The sequence below is a fragment of the Cololabis saira genome, chromosome 14 (genome assembly GCF_033807715.1).
Source record: "Cololabis saira isolate AMF1-May2022 chromosome 14, fColSai1.1, whole genome shotgun sequence".
Taxonomy (NCBI): domain Eukaryota; kingdom Metazoa; phylum Chordata; class Actinopteri; order Beloniformes; family Belonidae; genus Cololabis; species Cololabis saira.
In genome coordinates this window covers 21,127,163-21,148,763 of record NC_084600.1, presented here as the reverse complement: position 1 = coordinate 21,148,763, position 21,601 = coordinate 21,127,163, and the positions used below count along the sequence as shown (strand labels likewise).

Below are 21,601 nucleotides of genomic sequence, written 5' to 3'. Positions count from 1 at the left end.
CACTGTCTTTTAAAGCACTGTCTATTAAAGCATTTTCTCATTATATTAGAAGAAGTATCAAATGCATTTTTGCAAACAAAGCATTTTTATTTGTTGTTTCGTTCTCATTTCTGCACAGATCCAGACACAAGTTGGGATTTCTGATGTTGGATGCTTCGTTTCTTGATGCAGCAAATGAAGTGTTGTGACACTGGGAACATGCACATTAACCAGCCACAACCCTATAGTCACAACACGGCCCTCCAGCTCCAGCCTACCCTGTATCCACACCTCTTCCTCTCATGTTACAGCTGTGCAAGCATTGTTGATGTTGAGCTATATAGGTCAGTGCTGTGTGCTTGTAGTGATATTTGGATATGGTCATGTATTTGGGGTGAAGATTTTTATGTATTTTAATCCAATAAAATCGTATCTTAATTAAACCAGCCTGGATTTTAATTTAAGTGGCTCATAACTAATGTGTGTGTGTGTGTGTGTGTGTGTGTGTGTGTGTGTGTGTGTGTGTGTGTGTGTGTGTGTGTGTGTGTGTGTGTGTGTGTGTGTGTGTGTGTGTGTGTGTGTGTGTGTGTGTAAGAGGCTTCAGCGGGTATCAGGTGTGTGCAGGTGTGCGCTTTTAATGTGCAATATGTGCTTTAATGTGCAATACTTGTCATTTTTAACAAAAAAATACATGAATACACACTTGATAATTACTTCTGCAAATATATGTGAATCTGCATTTAACATGTATAGTCTAACACGGATAATTACCTGGATAAATATGTGAGCAGATGGCTCCTTTGTGAAATGAGCCTGATTTTTCAAAAAGGCACTTGCCACAAGGCCTAATATATTTGATCAGTCAAATGTCTATAAGAGGCAGCAACAAGACGAAAACCTGAAGCTCCCTGACATTTTAAGGTGCCAAGTTTGTGCCATGAATTTAAGTTCTTTAGATATATAAATATGTTGTTTTTTTTTATTACATAATAATCCCAATTTCTATATATTGACATGGCACAAATTCTGAAAAGGGCTGAAATCTCACCTGCCCTCTCTGAAACATACAGAGGATTTTTGATTTGTTAAACGCATTATTGTACTCGACCATCTATTAAAGCATTATTATGCAAAGGTGGGAGTTTTGGCAAATCTTTTGATATTTGATTAAAAAGATTTAGTGTTTTAAATGCAATGCAAACTAAGGGAAGAGGCTTCAGCGGGTATCAGGTGTTTCATCCTTCTGGTTTTACTGTTTTAATATTTTTTCTACTTATATTTTTAGTATGTATTATTTTATCAGACAAACAACCAGACAGACGCGCATGCTTCCGGAAAACCGGAACTTTATTTTGAAGGACAGAATCAGCTGTCCGGAAATACTCGAGTTCAAACCACCATCGTTGGAGCAGTGCGACCGACTTTTTGTAATTGATTGTTTCTACATACCGGGACAATGCAAATATGTAATGTGTGCAGTGAACATACACCAAAATACAGGTGTCCAGTCTGCAAAATAAGATAGTAAGTACATTTATTCTCATATTTTAAATGCTAGTGTATCTCTGGTTAGCTTCTAACGCTGTCCCGTAACAAAAACACTGACTGTAAATATCTTCTTTATATCTGTTAATATAAATACCTTATAAATAATTGTTTTGTGATGCTAATTTATGTATTTTTTTGACAATAATGGAAACATGAACACCGGACCTTGTAAGTCAAGAGAATCAAGCAAGTTACATGTTTAGCGTCACCCTCGTTTTGCGGCTTGGAAACAAGATTAAACGAAACATTATTAAAAGATACAATTGGATACACGGAAGGAACTTTTACTTTTAAATACATCATTTTTGTCAGTTTGATCCACGAGGTCCGTGAATGTAGCATGAAAACATTCGCCACCACGTGGGATGGCAGCCCGTTTGGGTCAAACCCGTTCGCGAATGCATCCGATCTGTTGATATGAATTAATTACTTATGAATGAATAAGATTCAGACCCTGAGTACCCAAACCCGACACTTTTATATGAACTAAAAGCATTGAGTTCATCCAGTTACAGATAAATAGTATTTAAAATATGTCCTGACAACATTATTGGTAATGTAAGTAGCCATATGTGACTGTTGTTCTTGTGTTGCCACTGTTAGTTGTTCACTTGGCTGCTACAAGAGGCATAAAGGTGAGTTGGCCCACACCCGGGTGTTTTATTGTTATAGCAATTATTTGCTTCCCATAAAATGTTAACACGTATTTGTTTTCTGACTATAGACACGTGTCTACCTGATGAGAAGTCTGCATCTGTGTCTGCATCCAAAGATGCTTCAAGCACTGGTATTGTCTTGTTCATGACATTTCAGCATTTACATGTTTCCTGTGTCAAAATAAGCCAGCTGGAGCACAGTTTTTCTATTTATGTCATAGCCATAAAAGTATTTTAATTGCATCAAAGTTCAGATTAATGTGCATTCAGAATATATATATACGTGTATTGTATTTAGTGTCCTTAAGCTCTGTATTTTAATGATCACACATTAAAGCAATGTGATATATTAACGTATGAGCTGGTGGTAGATGGATGCCTTGTTAAATGTATCTGAATTCCATTTGTGTACCCACCCTCTGTAGATTATAAGAATAACACAGAGTTTAACATTAAACTTGTATATTTGTACTTTTTTAAATGCAGTTTTTAATTTTCAGTCCCTGCAGAGCCGTGGAGTGTTGAGGATCTTCAGAATTATGATGACATCATTGACAGGGTGCCATTGCCCAAGCTCCAGTTGTTGGGTATTAATCCAACATTACCTTTATCCATCCATAAAATGATGGCAGTAAGTTTTCAAACATAATGAATATTTTACTTTTTTTCTACAGGTCAGTCAAAAGAACTAAGAGATCTCCTTTGCAACCCCCATCTGAGACAGTTGCTTCGCTCTGTTGACAGCGCAGACAGCAAAGACGAAGCAATGAAGGCTGCCATGCAGGAGCCTCTGTTTGTTGAATTTTCAGATCAGTGTATGAAAGTTATTGAAAATGAAAGTGAAACATTAAGTCACAATGATGATGATTTTTGAAGTAGTGACTTGTTTATTTTTTTCTTTTTAACCACACATCCTTCATTTCATATGGTTATTAAACATTTTGCTATACCACATTATGAATATAATGTTCAAATAAAATGGTGAAACCTTTTTAAAGTGTAAACTCTCCTTCTTGTTCCATTTCTTCAGCTCATCCGGTTATTGATTAGAAGTATCTCAAACATAATTGCGCTCCATTGTTCTTGTAGTTTGTTGTGCTGGCCCCCTCCCCGCTTTTCACTTCGTTACATGTTAGCAGGCCAGAGCCTCAGGGCTGCATGCTGACCTGCAGTCTGACCCTCCGACCACCCCAGTCTTTACCTCCATCTGTCTATATAGACGAATCCGGCGACCGGTTTGTGTGCGCTGCCATCTTGCGGCGGCGCCATTGCTGCGGTGGCAGGTGTCAATCTGCCACCGCAGCGCTGTTATTGTAACCTGCTCTACAGCATCATTATAGCTGGATTGATGATGTTAGACAGTGGCCTTCCATAAATAATGAAGGTATCTTAAATTAATGCTGATGTTAATTTATAAATAATGATTTGTTTGAGCGATAAGCAGGAAAGAATAGAGGAATAGGGAGATAAGGGAGTGTATGATTAAACACTGTAATATAGCTCTCTCCACCTCCTCTCCTTACGAGGCATGTCTGCACAATTAAATATTACCTGTGTATGTTTTGTTTAATTTTAGGTATCCAAGAATATTTTATTGATCGCCTGGGGTCCGATGACGAAAAAAAACGCAATTACAGGTCTCTAATTGAAGGGCAGAACTATCTCAGCTCCGGATGATACAGAATACATACATACATAACCCCAATCTGCAGATAAAACTAGTTTGTTGAGGAAAAAATATTAACTCTATTTGTAGCTGCAGAAGAAAAAAATAATCTCACGAGGAAAACAAAAATATTGCTCATGTCTCGGAGCCTCTTCAGCATAAAAAAAAAGAAAAGAGAAGTAAGAGTAATAAAAAAGATGTACTGTATGTTGTACTATTATACTAATTTATTGAAACACATGGCGAGTCAAACATCTACCAAAGCAGCTGTCAAACACTAAACAAGGTAGTAAGACGTGGGTTGTGCAGAACTGCGGCAGTAAATCCTCATCTGAGCTCCACTAGTAGTGATTTCATATGGATCAAACCGTTAATAATCATTATTTTCTCCATATACCGCTCCCTGGCTTCCTTGTTTAAGGTATCCAGGTAAATTCCAGTTCCTTTCCAGCAGTTTAACATCTTTTTTTTGCGTTCCGTCTGTTCACTTGGTGAAACAGAAAAGTGGTTTTGACAGTCCGTCCCGTCTTCATTCACTATCAAAACAAATGCACGTGACGGGACAGGAGTTTTCCGATGATACAAATACATTAAGAGAGCCTGGCAGGGAGCTGAGTAATAGATCCATACGTATATATGTCTATGGGCTGGAGCGGAGGAGCGGAGCCGCCACCGCAGTAATGGCGGCCCGCTCGACTTCCGGGTTTCGCCGGATTCGTCTATAGATGTCTCTGTAGGATATCTGACATCCTGACCTGCAGTCTCACCCTCTGACCATCTCAGTGTCTGCTGTGTGCACCTGTTTATAGTCATCTCTGTAGTCTAACTAGCCATGTATCAGTCATATGTACATAGAACTCTTAGTTCTCCAGCTAATGGATAATTAGCTTCATTATCTACTCATTCTATCTTGTCTCCCTTTTCCTGCTCTGCCCGGGGTCCCACCATAAAATCCAGGTCCTACTCAAGGTTTCTTCCCTCTTAAAAGTTTTTCCTGGCCACTATTTGTAAGGTTTTTCTCCCACAAGGGGAATTTTTATCTGCCACTGTTTATGTAATAATTGCCTGGGTCTCTGAAAAGCATTGAGAGACAAATTGTATTGTAATAGATGCTATATACCGTAAATGTAATTGAATTGGTCCCAAGTCGAGATAAAATGGCAGAAAACACTATTTTATCAGTTTATTTTTTAACATGACCATTCATTTCAACAAATATTTAATATACATTTATCATCATCAAAAACAATTAAAATTACTTGTAGATGAATGAATACAATATTCCAAAAGCAGGTCAATACAACCTGCCACATTTCAAAAGTTGCCCAGGAACAGTTCAAGTAATGTGACAAACTCCTCACATCCTAATCTTACTGAACATCTGCCGGATGTTTCCCAATCCATGACAGACGCTTCCACTTGGATCCAGGTGGTTTTAATGTAGTGCCTGATACGTTTAAATTAAGTTTCTACATGAATCCTTTGATACAACACAAATGGATGAAGCAAAAACAGCTGGCTACATTGTACAGATGGTCAATTCTTAGCTGATAACATCGCTGACAAATACATGTGAATCCTCAGCTAAAAAGAAAAACAACATAAAGGAAACATTAACAGAAGCTTGTTCTCAAAGTTGTCCCTTATGCTTAAGTGTTGTATCGTAATGCCTTACTTTTGCTAACATTAATCACAAATCTGGCAGCTGTGATTGAAAAGACAATCAGGTTTGTTCTCTCACACAAACACTGCGGTAAAAAAACACTTTGGTATTTTATGCTTACGTCACTTTGGTGGATAGCACACCAAATGCAGCAGGTAACTTGGCCAAACCACCAATAAACTTGGTTAATCTCTTCCCTGTATCACTTCAGTGAAGTGTCTCTGAATTAGTGTTACTCTGCCATAAGTGTGCAGGTGTGCGCTTTTAATGTGCAATATGTGCTTTAATGTGCAATACTTGTCATTTTTAACAGAAAAAAATACATGAATACACGATAATTACTTCTGCAAATATATGTGAATCTGCATTTAACATGTATAGTCTAACACAGATAATTACCTGGATAAATATGTGAGCAGATGGCTCCTTTGTGAAATGAGCCAGATTTTTCAAAAAGGCACTTGCCACAAGGCCTAATATATTTGATCAGTCAAATGTCTATAAGAGGCAGCGACAAGACGAAAACCTGAAGCTCCCTGACATTTTAAGGTGCCAAGTTTGTGCCATGAATTTAAGTTCTTTAGATATATAAATATGTTGTTTTTTTAAATTACATAATAATCCCAATTTCTATATATTGACATGGCACACATTCTGAAAAGGGCTGAAATCTCACCTGCCCTCTCTGAATCATACAGAGGATTTTTGATTTGTTAAACGCATTATTGTACTCGACCATCTATTAAAGCATTATCATGCAAAGGTGGGAGTTTTGGCAAATCTTTTGATATTTGATTAAAAAGATTTAGTGTTTTAAATGCAATGCAAACTAAGGGAATAAAATACCACATGACTCCGGTGTCTGCAGAGGAAATGTTTACAATGTTTTCTCGAGCAGGATTTCATTGAATCCCGTCACGTCACTCTTCAGGTCTGGTTGCCTGTCCGCATACAGAAGTGGAGATCGCTGGTAGTGCAGCTTTACTGATCCCTATGAATAGAAGAAAGAAAAATGGGTCAATGGGCAATCATGAAAAAAATGTTAAGTTGATAAAACCCTTGAAAGGAATTTCTACGTGTGTAGACATGTCACCTTGGGCTGAGCCCGTATGGAAGCAAGTCCCTGCTTGTACTGGTTGGTCTCCACCTTGTACAGTCCTTTTCTGGATGGCAGGTTGAGGGAGGTCATCACAGAAACTATCTTCTGGAAGCCTGAGGCCGTCAAAGACATGGTGATGGACGGAGCAGAGGCCAGAGCCAGACCCATGGGCCACCCGCTCACCGGGACAGGCTCCGGGATGCTGGAGAGCTGCACCGAGCCTCGTTCCCTCACAACCGGGTTCAATACTGGAACTTCCTCCTCCTCAAGGTCCTTTGGATCATCGAGTTCTGCCTCGGCCAAGGATTTCAACATGGTCTAGCCCAACAATAACATCGTAATTAATATATTAATTTCAAGTCTTTATAAACCATGAGCAAGAAATTCGATCACACAATGTTTAGCGTTCTTTCTAAATCTTACCCTCCACCTCTTCCAGGAGTTCTGGATCACTGCAGCTGATTTGTTCCATCTCCTGACCTTCTTCCTGACCAGCCAGGATCTCACCGCTGCAGGGAATCAAACATCTTACTGAGACATTCATTCTCCAGGTTTAATAAGCACATGATTTGTGTCATCATAGAAATAAATGTTTACAGCCTCTTATTAGGCAGCAGAATCAAAAGAAAATGAGTCATTTGCAGTTAATTAAAAGAGCTGATATGTTTAGGATCCACGTCCTTAATGGATTATGACTGTAAACAGTGTGTGCAGACATCATCAGCTGTTTCCTGTTGTCCAGACATCAGGTCAAAGCCATCAGACACACTCAGCGAGATCAAGGCCAGACAGCTTAGCTGATTCCACTTAGCAGCACCTGACCAGGACGTAAAGAGTTTACCTGCTTGGATCAAAGTAGCAGACTGCCTGCTGGCGAGGCGTCTGCAGCGCTGATGTCGTAGCCAGCAGCACTGAATGGAGAAGGCACACTGAGACAGGATCCTCCTCCTTTGATCCTCCAGCAAATCCAGCTGTGAGATGAGTCAAACATCAACTTATGTGATGAAATAATTACATCAAGTAAAGGTTAAATACGACTAAACATGCTATAATTTTGCAGACATGGCATGTTTGTACTTAGTTACTGACCATAGCTTGGGTGAGAAAAACCTTCGTCTTTCCACAATGCACCAATGAAACGTGGTCATCACAGGACTGATGTTGCAACGCCACACTGAGGAGTTTCTTTACTTCTTGCTGAAGCGTGCTTTTGCCCTCAGCCTCCCGATCTAAGAGTGAAACGATCCAAAAGAGATGAAAAAAAAGAAAAGAATCAAGATATACCATGTAATATTTGTAACTGAGGTGAAACAAAAAAAACAATGCCAGCAGGAGATGAGCAGAGTAAACATGGGGCAGCATTCATGGTGTCAGAGGTATAAAAGCACATCATGGATCCACTGTGAGGCTACACTTGCCAACATGAGTACACCCATAATGGTAACATTTATAACATGTTCATATTAGTAATGTGACAATGTTGACAGTCATGGTCAGACTTTCTTTTTTGGCCAATGTCAAATTGATAACTGTCAACATTGTATAGAATGGGTTTTGATGCAGTTGTTGAAAATTTTATGTTATGAAAGAAAAATTTTCAGCAAACATTACAGCAAACAAGTCTTAAATGTCATTGCTGCCAGGTGCCTCATTCAGATTACGCTGACCGACTAACACACCGACTAGCCGAGGCTTATGTAATTGGTTCTATACACGTACAATGACAACCTGAGGGAACAGAGGTCTAGATCTAGAGTTTTCTGTTTTGTTTTGTTTTTTTGGGGATTGCAAACACCATCCAAAAGTATTAGAATGTTTTTTTCCCCCCAAGTGCGAATCCTTGCAGCTGATCATTGTGCTCTGCACATTGATTTGGAGCAGGTCTTTCTGTTGGCTGCCCTTCCTGACATCTGATCCGAGCTTAGGACTGGAACAACGAGTGACTGGGGCAACGCCAGGTTCAGTGTCTTGCCCCGAGACACTTTGGCATGCGATGGGACTGGGGACTGATCCTGCATCCAAGGGTGTCCAACAGTATTTTAAGTATTTCACTTGTTACATGTTTATCTTATGGTGGCCCTCAAAGGAAATAATTAAATGATTTATCACACGAGAATCACGCAAAACTGTGCAAAGTTTAATCTACCAATCTTCCATCTACACTTGTTTCTATGTAAGAGTGTGGACTAAAGCAGCAAACAGACGGTGAGACAGACCAATACTGATATCCATCACACGGTAGTATACCAGCATGGTTAACAGCAGCCAAACCGTGGGGTTATAGTGGATATAAGTTAATCAATCAATCAAGAGTAAAGAATGAGTATAGAAGCATGCAAAGCAAGCACTAACAGACATTTATGGATTTACCTGTAAACTTCCTATGTTGCAAAATTTGTTAGAAAATCTTGTTTTTTAAAACACCAAATTGAAAAGTCCCAGGGAGAGTAGAGAACTTGGGATCACATTTACTGAGAGGAGGAATGAAGGAAAAGAGGAATAAACCAACAAACCTAAAGAGAGGAAATAAAATCACTCTTTGCCAACAGTAAACATGCCAAAGTTGACCATAAACCAACTGAACAACAAGATGCACTTACCAACACTGGGAGACCCCGATTTTGAATATTTTGAAATCAGTCCATACCGCTGCACGAAGCTTTCAAAGGGAATCCTGTCAAATTGAGACAAAAGAGGTTAACTAAAATGGGAAAAAAGAATCAAACACTGTGTTAAAACTGAGTGCCACTACAGGAAAAATGCTTCACCTGATTGGAAAACCAGCAGCGCTGATATGAATTGTCTCCACGATCCCACAAGCCTCCAACTGCATGATAACCTGACAGACAGAAGACAAACGTAACACATCTTTTCCTCTCGGGAAGAACGAAAGTAAAGATGCTGAAAAACAGAGCGGTGTTACATTACCTCTTCCTTTTTAAACATCAGTGGCTTGCAGTCAGGGTTGGGTTTGATGCAGCGAGTATAGTGAGGAGTCGTGGTGTGCAGGACCTTCATCAGGCTCTCCAGTGAGTTCTACAACGGATGCTTACATCATCACCATCATCATCATCATCCTCCAAGGAAATGTTATACACAGGGCTGCGCATAATTATTTTGGTCTGGTGCTCAGAGGAGCCCCTGGATATGTGACTTGGGGCTCCAAAAACGCGGTGACCCGTCTCGCCGGATCGATAAAAAAGGGATGCAGGAATAAGTTATAGGCAAAACGATATTTATTCACTTATAAAGATTAATTAACAAATTATGGTGCATGTTAGTCTGTAGAGTCAGTATAAAAGTTACAGTTTTTATCGGCCAGATTGGGATGCTCACGGCATATTTTGCACCTAGGTTTGCCACCTTTCAGAAATAGAAATAAAGGACGCCCCGATTTCAGCAGCGCAGGAACAAAAAAAAGCCCCAAAACTTCTAAACTACATAAAAATGTGTTTATTTTATATGAAAAAACTTGTTCTTTAATAGCATTGAACTTGCATGACTGTACAGACAGCCAACCATATAGCAGCTGAAATAGCCTCCTATGCTATGTATATCCACATCAGCCAAGGTGTAGAATATTGCTTCAGGTGAAGAATATGGTGTAAAAGTTAACTTATTTCAATAATTCAACTAGAATTTGGTGTAAAAGTTAATCCATTTCAATAATTCAACTTAAAAGGTGAAACTAATATATTACCTAGTCTTATTACATGCAAAGCAAGATATGTTGAACCTTTATTTGTTATAATTTTGATGATGGAATTGTTTATTGATTTCATAATATATTCTCTAATTTATTTTTTATTTGGGGTTTTCATAAACTTTGAGCCATAATCAGAGAGCAGCGTCTTGCTTGTGCAGGAATGCTGCACGCAGTGACGGACAAAGCTGATTTATGGTTCCGCGTTGCACCAACGCAGAGCTTACGGGGTAGGATACGCAGGAACGCGAACGTACGGTACGCGTCGCTGCATAACATCATGCAGCCACTTCTCGGCGAACACACGTTTTCTGTTCGATTCGGGTAGTGGTTCAGTTTGGCGTCTCTTTGTAGTTGGTGGTGGTGGAACGCCAAAATAATTACTTAATGGCGCTTGCTTCTTGGACATTTTGACGAGATGTGTCGGGGTTTGTTCAGTAAAGCTGATCCTTACCTCTCTTCCTGCCCAACCCACCGCCGCAACGAGCATGGAGGGGGAGTAAAGACGCGCTGTGATTGGCCAGTACCAACTTTGAGTGGCAGTTCTGGGGAAAAGCTCTCGCAATAGATTTTTTAATATTAGTATTCTGGTCAGGCCACAACCAATAATATGAGCCCCAGCTGTTGGTACGCAAAAGCGCTTCGCAGCACAAGATTGACAGCGCACTTTGGATTTTGACGGCGCATGCGCTCTGGCGGCCCACTTATGTGCAGCCCTGGTTATACAGTCTCTACTAAGCTGATGGTGATGAAGGTTTCAGTATTTTCCTACCTTGAACTTGGAGACCACAGTGACTTTACTGAGCCCCTTGCTAGGTAGGTTCTCAGTGTCTTTGTCGGTGAAGATTTGGCAAAGCAAGAGGTTGTCAGAGTTCTGAAGCAGCCTGACAAGCTCCGGTGGCACCGGGTCCTGAAACGCAAAACCCCATCAAAGATGAGTATATGGATACATGGTGGATTTACATGAAGGAGGGTGAATTTGAAGCATTTTCTACCTTGTTTTTTTCCACCATGCCCTCTATCTGGTAGTTCACTTTGCCTGCATAATGGGCCACAGCAAAGTGTGGGACCTTGCTGAACTTGTCCCAGCTGATGTTTGTGTTGTCACACAGCTCCTTCTCCAGACGAGTCCTCAACACTTTTGCATCTGAGGCTCGATTAAGACGACTCTCCTTCAGAACAAGTATATAAAAATAAACTCAACAATTACTAGAAATATAGATAGTATCCATGAATATGAATTATTATCCAAGAAAATCTCTCAAACTCTGTTCTATATGGAAAATGTTTTGTTTTTTGTTTTTTAAAGTAAAACGACTTTCATGTAGCGTTTATGTTGTTTTTTTTAAGTTAATTTTTTTAGTGTAAATATATTTCACTGAAGCAACTCAAATTGAATTCTACTGGAAATGCATGAGCATGTCATCAGCACAGACATGCTTCAGTGGTTTAGAAATAATTATTTTGTATGTGCAAACAATTAATACCAATGTGAGAGACACTCAAGATTTAAGAGAAATACTGCGATGATGCCCAACAAGAGTGTAACTAGAGCAATAGTAGTTAAAAGCAAATAGCCATCGTACCTCATTAAGAAGAGAAAACACACCGACAGGACTTCCTTCTATAAGATCCAGACAACTCTGGTTGTCTTGGTATTTGATAAAGGACCACTTCAACCCCTCTGACACGTATTCATCCTGAGAAACACGATGATCAATAATGATAATCAACTTCAAAATCTATTTACAGCATAGCACAAAACTGTTTTCAAAGCATGAGGCCTGAACATTGATAAAATAAGCAGAGGACCATCAGCGAAGCTGCCGCCCTGCGGAAATCTCTGTCTGAAAATGAAAAAGTAGACGCCACCTGCTGAGCCCTGAGATAATGAGCCACAAAGTGCTGCTGCAGTTTCTCATTGGCGTAGTTGATGCACAGCTGCTCCAGGTTATTGATTTGAAAACACTCGAAGCCGTACACATCCAAGACTCCTGCAGATTACAGAGAGGACCATGTCAACTTGTGTAAGCCGTGTGGAGGTTTCTATTCAGCACTGTCAGACAAAATAAAGCCTGTACCTATGAAGTTGCACCATGTGGCTTGGTCCGCACAGATGCTCTTATTGATGAACAGAACCAGCCATTCAAATAATCTGGTGGGAGAAGTTGAACGCTTAACATAACATAAGAAGGATCTTTAATGTTTTCCTTGAAATTTGTCATGCGATTTTTAAAAAGTACACGTAGTTTATGTGTACAATCACAATATCAAAACAGAGATCCTACAATAACAGCAAGCAAAGATGCTGTATGTTCCTCTCTGCTTACTATAAACAAAAATCCTGAGGGTTTATATTTCTGCATTTGCTGGACAAGAAAAAAAACAAGCTCCTGTATCACCAGCTACAACAATACAATATTAACACTGTCTGGGAAATTGTTGTTACTTAATCAAGCCGTGGCTCTTACTGGGCATAAATGACCTTGGCCAGGCAGTCTCTCCTCACGCTGCACTCTGCCTGGGGGCACGGCTTGAGCACGCTTTGCTTCCCCGCCTTCAGAGTCCTCACTCTCAAACAAGGCAGAAGCTCCTCAGCAGCGACACCCAGTAGCTCAGAAGCTCTCTGCAAGAAGCCTAAAACACAGGCAGGGCACCGCATTTATATCTGCTGACGGACGTCATCAGAGGGGGATTTTATAGAATTTACTGATCAAGAGCATAAAACAAGGAAGTAGAACTGAAATGAAATGGCAGCTCTCAAAATAAATCAATATTATCTGTAGTTTTCTAAATATAAAGCTTTCTAAAGTTTCTATTGACCCTTTTATGGTAAGTTAACATCGAGAGTGAATAAATATTCAAAATAAAATAATATATTTTACCTTCAGATCTTTCAGCAAGGTCACAAGGCTTGGATTCATCCGCTGAAGAAGAGAAACTCACATTCCCCAAATGCAGAATCCCTGCTAAAATCTGCAAAGAATAACAACTGGAAGATAACTATACAAGCTATTAAGCAGCTGTAAGAAGTGGCAGTTCAAATGATTATTATCATACAGTAATTGTGAACAATCATCACTACTCTTGCTAAAATGTGTGTTCTTTTTAAACTACAATATCATGAATACATTACTAAATGTTAATATGTCATGTTTCCATGTTTAATGAGAAAGGTTTACCTTACCCTGAATATTTGTCTTTGACTTTCTTCTTTGACTCCCAGATGAACCATTGCCTCCACAGTTTCATGAAAATCATCCTCTATAGAAAAATAAATGGTTACTTCTAAAATAAAGGAAATGCACAGTAAAATGCTCAAAAAGATGGCTAAGTAAAATTTTAACACCAACCCTCAAGTTCTTTTTCAGAATTTGGCAGCCAAACGAAACTCTGGTCCTGTGACATCATCCACTCTTTCTTCTGCTCATCCGTGCCCCCCCTCATCATCTGACACACATGCAAGCATGTTAGTAAGAGGCAGCAAACCCCACACGAGTATGTGAGGGTTATTACAAGTCTGTTAACTCACCTGGTAGAAGATGTGGAAGTTCCTCTCCTCGGCCGGCTTGCAGGTGACCCTGGTCTTCTCCAGCAAGTACGTTTGGACTGAAGCGCCAACTAACAGCTGATGCCTTCATGAGAAACATGTTAGCAGGTATGTTGAATGACTGTAACTCACTCTCTAAGGTGATCTCAAGTAATGGATGCAGCAGGTACCTGTCTAGCTGCAGCTGGATGTACTTTCCAAAGCGACTGCTGTTGTTGTTTCGTAGCGTGCATGCATTGCCTACAGGGAGGGTACGCTGCTGATGAGTGACTGTTAACACTTGAGTTGTTTTTGTTTTTTTGTTTTACATTAAGAAAATATCAGAGCCGACTTACCGAAAGCTTCCATTATAGGGTTGGAGTCCAACACTCTTCTCTCTATCCTTTCCACCGTGTCCTGACTCTTGGCCACTGAGGAGGAGGCAGCCACAGTGGCGTAGTATTTCATCAGGCAGCGAGACGTCCATGTCTAGCAGGAAAAATCATTGACAGACCACCACCGGTTAGAAAAAATATAAAAGCAGGAAACACTGATGCAGTTAATTTGGTCACAACTATCTTCTAGTAATGGAATAATCACTTCATGAGACTTGAAGGATTTTCCTGGGTCATAAGAACGTGATATATTACGTTTACAAATTTGAGCAATGGAAATTTCGGGGAAAAAGTCAATTTAAGAAGTTTCTAATCTGTTCCATATCTTGTAAAGTGGATAATTATATAATTACAGACAATTTAATTAGGCAAAATAAAATAATCTAACTCACACTTCAAAACTCTGTTTAATGGTTTAGATTATTTTTCATTTTTCATTGCTGTATTTGAAGTCTCACCTTTCCAGCTCCACTTTCACCACTGACCACCAAGGACTGGTTCACTGGCTCTACCTGGCCCTGAACATTCCTGTAGGCTTCTTCTGCCACAATAAAGATATGTGGTTTGAACTCCTGTAAACAAAAACATCAAGATTTATTCAAGGGTTTCATTCTATCTTTAACGGGTGCAGCAGTTTTGATCTTGAGTATGAGGGTCTGCATCAATACAAGATGTAATCCAAGAAAACATGACACCTTTCCAAATCAAGACCCCCATTCACATCAACACTGTTGTCTGTGCCTCTGGTCAGTATGAATAAAAGACAGGTGTGATGTTGTGAACACCTGAGGCTGAGGAGCGCAGTGATATTCTTTCATCACATCCAGAGAGTAAAGGTCCGGGATGGGCTGGAAGGGGTTGAGAGCCACCAAGGTGCAGCCAGCATGGGTGTAAAATACCTTCACACTGTACCTGGCCTGCAGGCATTTTAGCACTATCAGGAAAAAATGGAAAACATTACTAGAGTGCAGCATTTTAACACAAAGCTAAGCATGCATTTGACTTCTTTTTTTTTTTTTTTAATTCCAGAACAAATCTCTGCTCATTTTTTGAGATATTTGTAAATCATACCAGACTATATTGATCAGCTGATGACTGGAATCAATAGATTTTTAGTATTATCTGCTCTAATCCGCTATTGAATTATCACACACAAATACTTTTGATAACATTTTGAGTTTTGATTTGATACTTTTTTTCTTTTTTCTTTTTCATTCTTCCATTTTCAATCTGGGGGCATCTGTGAAATAAAAATAATCTGTGGGGCACCAACAACCATCAGTTTTGGACGAAGAAGACAAACCTTCTGGACATCAGTGCTATAAACCTACATGGCTAAAAATCACAGGAAAACGAGCATTTACATGTAGCCTGTTTTCTTTCCCTGGTATCAACGGGGTGTTGCCAACAAAAAAACATGATGAGTAATGCCAATGGAAAAAGTGAGATGTATAAAGCAAAAAACGTTTAAGAACCGGTAATTAGGTGCATAAAGGTGGACACATTGTAATTTCCTTTCTGTTGAGGGTTTGAACTATGAACCCCTTTATATTTTGATTTCCAGTGAGAGTGAGAGAAGAGGTGCTGTAATTTGTAATAAAACTTTAATTCCCCCCTGACCGCCGGTGACAGTAAACAAAGGCAATATGACTTCTCAAACTCCATGCAGGTCCAGATGTTATGGAAACAAAGTCACGTACTGTATGTGACCTGTCGCCTACCGTTGTGCTTCCGCTATAAATAAATACCTCGGTCCAAGGACCTGCGTGACTGGCAGTCATCCAGGAACTCACACAACGATAGTTACCCATTATTGAAGTTCCAAATAGGTGAGACAGCAGGCACAACCAAGTCCCATGACACATCACGTTTACATTCTCAAGTGGTACAGAAACAAGACAAGGTCCAGTAATATCACAACTCGGTCTGATACCTGTTGTCGGGGTCACTGGGTTGACTTTGGTAAGGTCATCATACGTGTGGAGTTGGTCTTCATCAATGAGGAAGGTCTGAATCCCCCCCCCCAGTGAATCGTTTAGGGGTTGATGAGGAGAGTGGACTTTTTTGATGACTCTCTTCACCTATGTGGATGAGGCGAAACAAGCACAAGTAAAGCATGAAATAAAAAACCAGTAAGCTACTACTACTAGTGTCATTTAGCAGAGGCTTTTATCCAAAGTGAGTTACATCTCAGAGAATAACACACTCAAGAAATCAAATAGGAGGGGACAGCATGGATAAATGTTGGTCAGACTGCTGTGAATCCAGTTGGACACAGGTACTGCCATGTAGGAATGGGCGATATTTTACCGTTCACGATATACCGTCAAAAAAATTCCCCACGGTAAGAATTTGTAATCTTGCGGTAAAAACGATAAATTCCCGCATTAAAATCCACGCACAACGTATGTGAAGGAAGGAAGGAAGGAAGGAAGGAAGGAAGGAAGGAAGGAAATGAGCCAGAAAGAAAGAAAGAAAGAAAGAAAGAAAGAAAGAAAGAAAGAAAGAAAGAAAAAGGATAAATTCCCATTGATGACGTGTTTGTGTAACAGACATGGCGGATCTGAGTCATTACAGTTTTGCAGTACAGGTGTAACTCATTTAATTGGTTTTTATGAATTCAATTTAATTTGTGTAGTTCAGTAGCATTTAGTATCTTTTAGAGCAGTGTTTTGGGGGCTCCAAAGACTGAATGTGGTGATAGATTTATAGTTACAAAGGTGGAGTTGAATTGGTATTTTTTTTATCGTCATTTTTATTGTTATCGGGATAAATGCCAGAAATTATCGTGATACATTTTTTAGTCCATACCGCCCATCCCTACTGCCATGCTAGAGGATTTTTTTTTTCCAACCCTACAAAACAGTCCCTTATTCAGCAAGACTAAGTCTTAAATTCACCCTCATAATATCATCTTGGCAAAAGTGCATGCAGCTTTCTCAGTGCTGAGACATGCAAAGAGCTGGACAAATCTCCTAACTCATTCTGATGATCAGATAACTAAACTAAATGTGGAAATGCACCTTGAAGGCCTGATTATTAAGCTTGCTCTTAAAAGTAAGTACGTAAGAGTAAGAGTTTGGTAAGTCATTCAACCATCGGGGAACAATAGAGGAGAAGAGTCTGGCTACTGATCTCACAGCAAGTTGTGGTACTGTGACACGGCTGGTACAGTGAAACTGCGAATGGCTCCTTAAATCAGTTCCAGGTATGGTTCCAATCAGTTAAGAGGAGGAAGAGGATGAAGATGACGAGTGCACAGAAGATGAAAATTAAGCTCTTTAAATCAGGCTTTTATTATTTTTCTGTTCTGTTCTGCGCAAAGTTCCCAAATCACACCAGGCATCTTTCACTGGCAAGAGCGTATCTACCGAGAGGGAGTGTAGCTCTGCATGAAGGAGTGATGGTAGGCAGAAGCTGTTTGGGTAATAGTTTGGTAAGCCAGAAGCAGAGCTTTGATCTTGATGCTGCAACTGGAAGCCGGTGCAGAGAGATTAGCAGCAGGGTGACATGAGCTCTCTTGGGTTGGTTGAAGACCAGATGAGCTGCTGCTCTCAGGATCATCTGCAGAGGTTTAACTGAGCACGCAGGGAGGCAGACCAACAAGGAAATACAATAATGCACTATATCAGCAGTATCTGCACTATAACAGCAGTACCTGTACTATATCATATATCACTATATCACACTTTTCATATATTTTTTTCTGTTATCATCAGATATTCACTCTTATTCAGTTAGAGGTCGGAAGAACTTTCATTTACCTCTTTGTCGAACCTCCAGTTACAAATCCTTTATCAAATGCCATGGCCCTCAACTCTGGAACTCTTTAGATAGATCTCTTAAGTTAGTGTCATCCTTAAAAATGTTTAGGACCAGCTTGGTGGGGAATCTCTTATCTAGGCAAAATTAATAGGCTATTCTAATTGAAATGAAATTGCCATTTTATGGATATTTTTGTTTGTGTGTTTATTGTGTTTTTCTTTGTTTCTTTTACCTTTTCTTTTTTCCATTCTTTTCTTTTTCTATTGATTTGTTTTTGTGATTTTGTATTGAGGGGTAGGATTTTTTATAAGCCTTTCGGGCTTCTTTTCCTCTCCTGCACAATTATTTGTCCTTGTATTGTTAATATAATTACTGTTTTATCATTGTGCATATGAATAAAAAAAAATACCAGCAGTACCTATACTATACCAGCAGCAGTACCTGTACTATACCAGCAGCAGTACCTGTACTATACCAGCAGCAGTACCTGTACTATACCAGCAGTACCTGTACTATACCAGCAGTAGTACCTGTACTACAGAGGGTTGCAAAAGTATTCACCCCCCTTGAACTTTGTGACCTTTTGCTACATTTCAGGCTTCAAACATAAAGATATAAAACTGTAATTTTTTGTGAAGAATCAACAACAAGTGGGACACAATCATGAAGTGGAACGAAATGTATTGGATATTTCAAACTTTTTTAACAAATAAAAAACTGAAAAATTGGGCGTGAAAAATTATTCATCCCCCTTAAGTTAATACTTTGTAGCACCACCTTTTGCTACGATTACAGCTGTAAGTCTCTTGGGGTTTGTCTCTATCAGTTTTGCACATCGAGAGACTGAAATTTTTGCCCATTCCTCCTTGCAAAACAGCTTGAGCTCAGTGAGGTTGGATGGAGAGCATTTGTGAACAGCAGTTTTCAGTTGTTTCCACAAATTCTCCATTGGATTCAGGTCTGGACTTTGACTTGGCCATTCTAACACCTGGATATATTTTTTGTGAACCATTCCATTGTAGATTTTGCTTTATATTTTGGATCATTGTCTTATTGAAAGACAAATCTCCGTCCCAGTCTCAGGTCTTTTGCAGACTCCATCAGGTTTTCTTCCAGAGTGGTCCTGTATTTGGCTCCATCCATCTTCCCATCAATTTTAACCATCTTCCCTGTCCCTGCTGAAGAAAAGCAGGCCCGAACCATGATGCTGCCACCACCATGTTTGACAGTGGGGATGGTGTGTTGAGGGTGATGAGCTGGGTTGCTTTTACGCCAAACATAACGTCTTGCATTGTTGCCAAAAAGTTCGATTTTGGTCTGATCTGACCAGAGCAGCTTCTTCCACATGTTTGTGTCTCCCCGGTGGCATGTGGCAAACTTTAAACGACACTTTATATGGATATCTTTAAGAAATGGCTTTCTTCTTGCCACTCTTCCATAAAGGCCAGAATTGTGCAGTATACTACTGATTGTTGTCGTATGGACAGAGTCTCCCACCTCAGCTGTAGAGCTCTGCAGTTCATCCAGAGTGATCATGGGCCTCTTGGCTGCATCTCTGATCAGTCTTCTCCTTGTATGAGCTGAAAGTGTAGAGGGACAGCCAGGTCTTGGTAGATTTGCAGTGGTCTGATACTCCTTCCATTTCAATATTATCACTTGAACAGTGCTCCTTGGGATGTTTAAAGCTTGGGAAATCTTTTGTATCCAAATCCATCTTTAAACTTCTCCACAACAGTATCTCGGACCTGCCTGGTGTGTTCCTTGTTCTTCATGATGCTCTCTGCGCTTTAAACGGACCTCTGAGACAATCACAGTGCAGGTGCATTTATACGGAGACGTGATTACACACAGGTGGATTCCATTTATCATCATTAGTCATTTAGGTCAACACTGGATCATTCAGAATCCTCACTGAACTTCTGGACCGAGTTTACTGCACTGAAAGTAAAGGGGGTGAATAATTTTGCACGGCCACTATTTCAGTTTTTTATTTGTTAAAAAAGTTTGAAATTTCCAATACATTTCGTTCCACTTCATGATTGTGTCCCATTTGATGTTGATTCTTCACAAATAATTACAGTTTTATATCTTTATGTTTGAAGCCTGAAATGTGGCAAAAGGTCACAAAGTTCAAGGGGGGTGAATACTTTTGCAACCCTCTGTATACCAGCAGTACTTGTACTATACCAGCAGTACTTGTACATGACCTGGACACTGACAGCTGTCCAGGGAACTGAATGTTGGCAGACACATATAATCCACTAACAGGAAGCCTACACTACATCCCATCATTCTGTTGGGCCATTTTTAGACCATGTGAATAATGTCATTAATCTAATACCCTGTGTGCATAACACACTGTGACGCACAAAGTAGTTCACACCTGTATGAGCACTCCAACACAAATCAATGTATAAATATTGAGAGAAAAACATTGCTGCTATGAGCACTCACGGAAATCTGACATCTGATTGTGTGCGTACTTTTACCAGAGCGAGAGGTGAACGTGTATGAATTGGACTAATGTGTTGATGTTTTCATATGTTTAAACATGACCGGCGGGGACTATTTTCACGAAGCGCAGTAATACAGTACTGCGGTCATGTTATGGTACTGTACGTCTACCTCCTTAAAAAACACTCAAAACCATATAAAATGTATACGAAACAGTTGTAGTGGCCACTCACTAGCAGTTTCAGTGAATTCACAAGAATCTAGCCATTATTAATGATGATGATTAGTTATGCTGCGTTCCATTTACCTCGGAAGTCGGAACTCGGAATAACGTCACAGCCGAGTTATCAGCGTTCCAGTTACAAAGTAGGTAAACAAGTTTGTAGTTCACATATACCACATGAAAAATGCAAATTACACTATAGCAGCATATATATGCCGAACAATACTTGTATACGACTGATTTAGTGTGACCAAAACTAGAATGAAGTGCTACGAATTTTTACAGAGCTCTCTTCTACTGTTTACAACCGGGGCAGCCATCTTGGAATGTGAACTCGGGGATGGTGAAGACTCTCCCACTTTCCCAGTGGGAAATCCCACTTCGAGGGGCGTTCCAGTTGAAAACTCCAACTAGGAACTGGGAAATCCCCACTTCCGAGGACAAATGGAACGCGGCATTAGTGTTCTGTTACTGTTGGTTACCGGCATTTGAAACAAGACAAGTTTTTCCTTCGTCCACAAAAAGCGTTCATTAGCTCTTTTGTTCCCAAACTCCTACACAGTCAGGTATACCAAAAGATGGACGCAAGTCTGCAAATTCCCAAGAAAAGTTTTAAAAACCCCCGGTTGAAAACTGTGCATATGACTTACCCTCGATTCTTCATCATTGTTGAACCCATTGCGTCGGTCGTCCGCAGAACTCATTGATTTTCTTTTGCCTTGTTTCAAATCCCCCCAAAAAAGTTTCAGAAAAGCCCTCCCTTAATAGTGTTAAAGCTCAGTAGTTTGTCTACTTTGCTGACTGTGAACTCAGTGTTTCCATTCCTGTCAAGTATCCCCGATGACGACGCCTGGCTGACTCGTGCTGCCTGTGATTCTGCGCAACTTTCCCAAACCGCACTTTTTAAATCGACGCAGAGCC

General features: G+C 40.0%; 2 protein-coding genes across 2 annotated transcripts; one reads left to right on the top strand and one right to left on the bottom strand.

The window, feature by feature from the left end:
• Positions 1 to 1,112: 1,112 nt before the first annotated feature.
• On the top strand, positions 1,113 to 3,166 carry znhit3 (zinc finger, HIT-type containing 3). The gene is made up of 5 exons (XM_061740115.1): positions 1,113 to 1,503; positions 2,131 to 2,162; positions 2,252 to 2,314; positions 2,684 to 2,770; positions 2,858 to 3,166. The coding sequence occupies exons 1-5, from the start codon at positions 1,436 to 1,438 to the stop codon at positions 3,055 to 3,057; spliced, it is 450 nt and encodes a 149-aa protein (XP_061596099.1). The 5' UTR covers positions 1,113 to 1,435; the 3' UTR covers positions 3,058 to 3,166.
• A 1,634-nt stretch (positions 3,167 to 4,800) lies between these two features.
• LOC133459813 (unconventional myosin-XIX) lies at positions 4,801 to 21,539 on the bottom strand. Its single transcript, XM_061740114.1, has 24 exons — positions 21,331 to 21,539; positions 16,172 to 16,319; positions 15,024 to 15,172; positions 14,697 to 14,810; positions 14,200 to 14,332; positions 14,035 to 14,104; positions 13,847 to 13,949; positions 13,668 to 13,764; positions 13,502 to 13,578; positions 13,200 to 13,290; positions 12,786 to 12,951; positions 12,396 to 12,469; positions 12,187 to 12,308; positions 11,901 to 12,014; positions 11,310 to 11,486; positions 11,087 to 11,224; positions 9,540 to 9,647; positions 9,380 to 9,450; positions 9,212 to 9,285; positions 7,701 to 7,840; positions 7,453 to 7,582; positions 7,035 to 7,120; positions 6,606 to 6,929; positions 4,801 to 6,503 (listed from the first exon to the last, which is right to left on the bottom strand). Exons 1-24 carry the CDS (start codon positions 21,382 to 21,384, stop codon positions 6,390 to 6,392), a joined length of 2,874 nt encoding a protein of 957 aa, XP_061596098.1. The 5' UTR covers positions 21,385 to 21,539; the 3' UTR covers positions 4,801 to 6,389.
• Positions 21,540 to 21,601: the final 62 nt, after the last annotated feature.

Coding starts and splice junctions, on each gene's coding strand:
- znhit3 (XM_061740115.1), top strand. CDS start 1,436: ATGCAAATATGTAATGTGTGCAGTGAACATACACCAAAATACAGGTGT. Junction 1,504..2,130: donor CCAGTCTGCAAAATAAGATA/GTAAGTACATTT, acceptor TGCCACTGTTAG/TTGTTCACTTGGCTGCTACA. Junction 2,315..2,683: donor CAAAGATGCTTCAAGCACTG/GTATTGTCTTGT, acceptor TTTAATTTTCAG/TCCCTGCAGAGCCGTGGAGT.
- LOC133459813 (XM_061740114.1), bottom strand. CDS start 21,384: ATGAGTTCTGCGGACGACCGACGCAATGGGTTCAACAATGATGAAGAA. Junction 14,105..14,199: donor CCCTATAATGGAAGCTTTCG/GTAAGTCGGCTC, acceptor CCCTCCCTGTAG/GCAATGCATGCACGCTACGA. Junction 13,765..13,846: donor ACTTCCACATCTTCTACCAG/GTGAGTTAACAG, acceptor CATGTGTGTCAG/ATGATGAGGGGGGGCACGGA.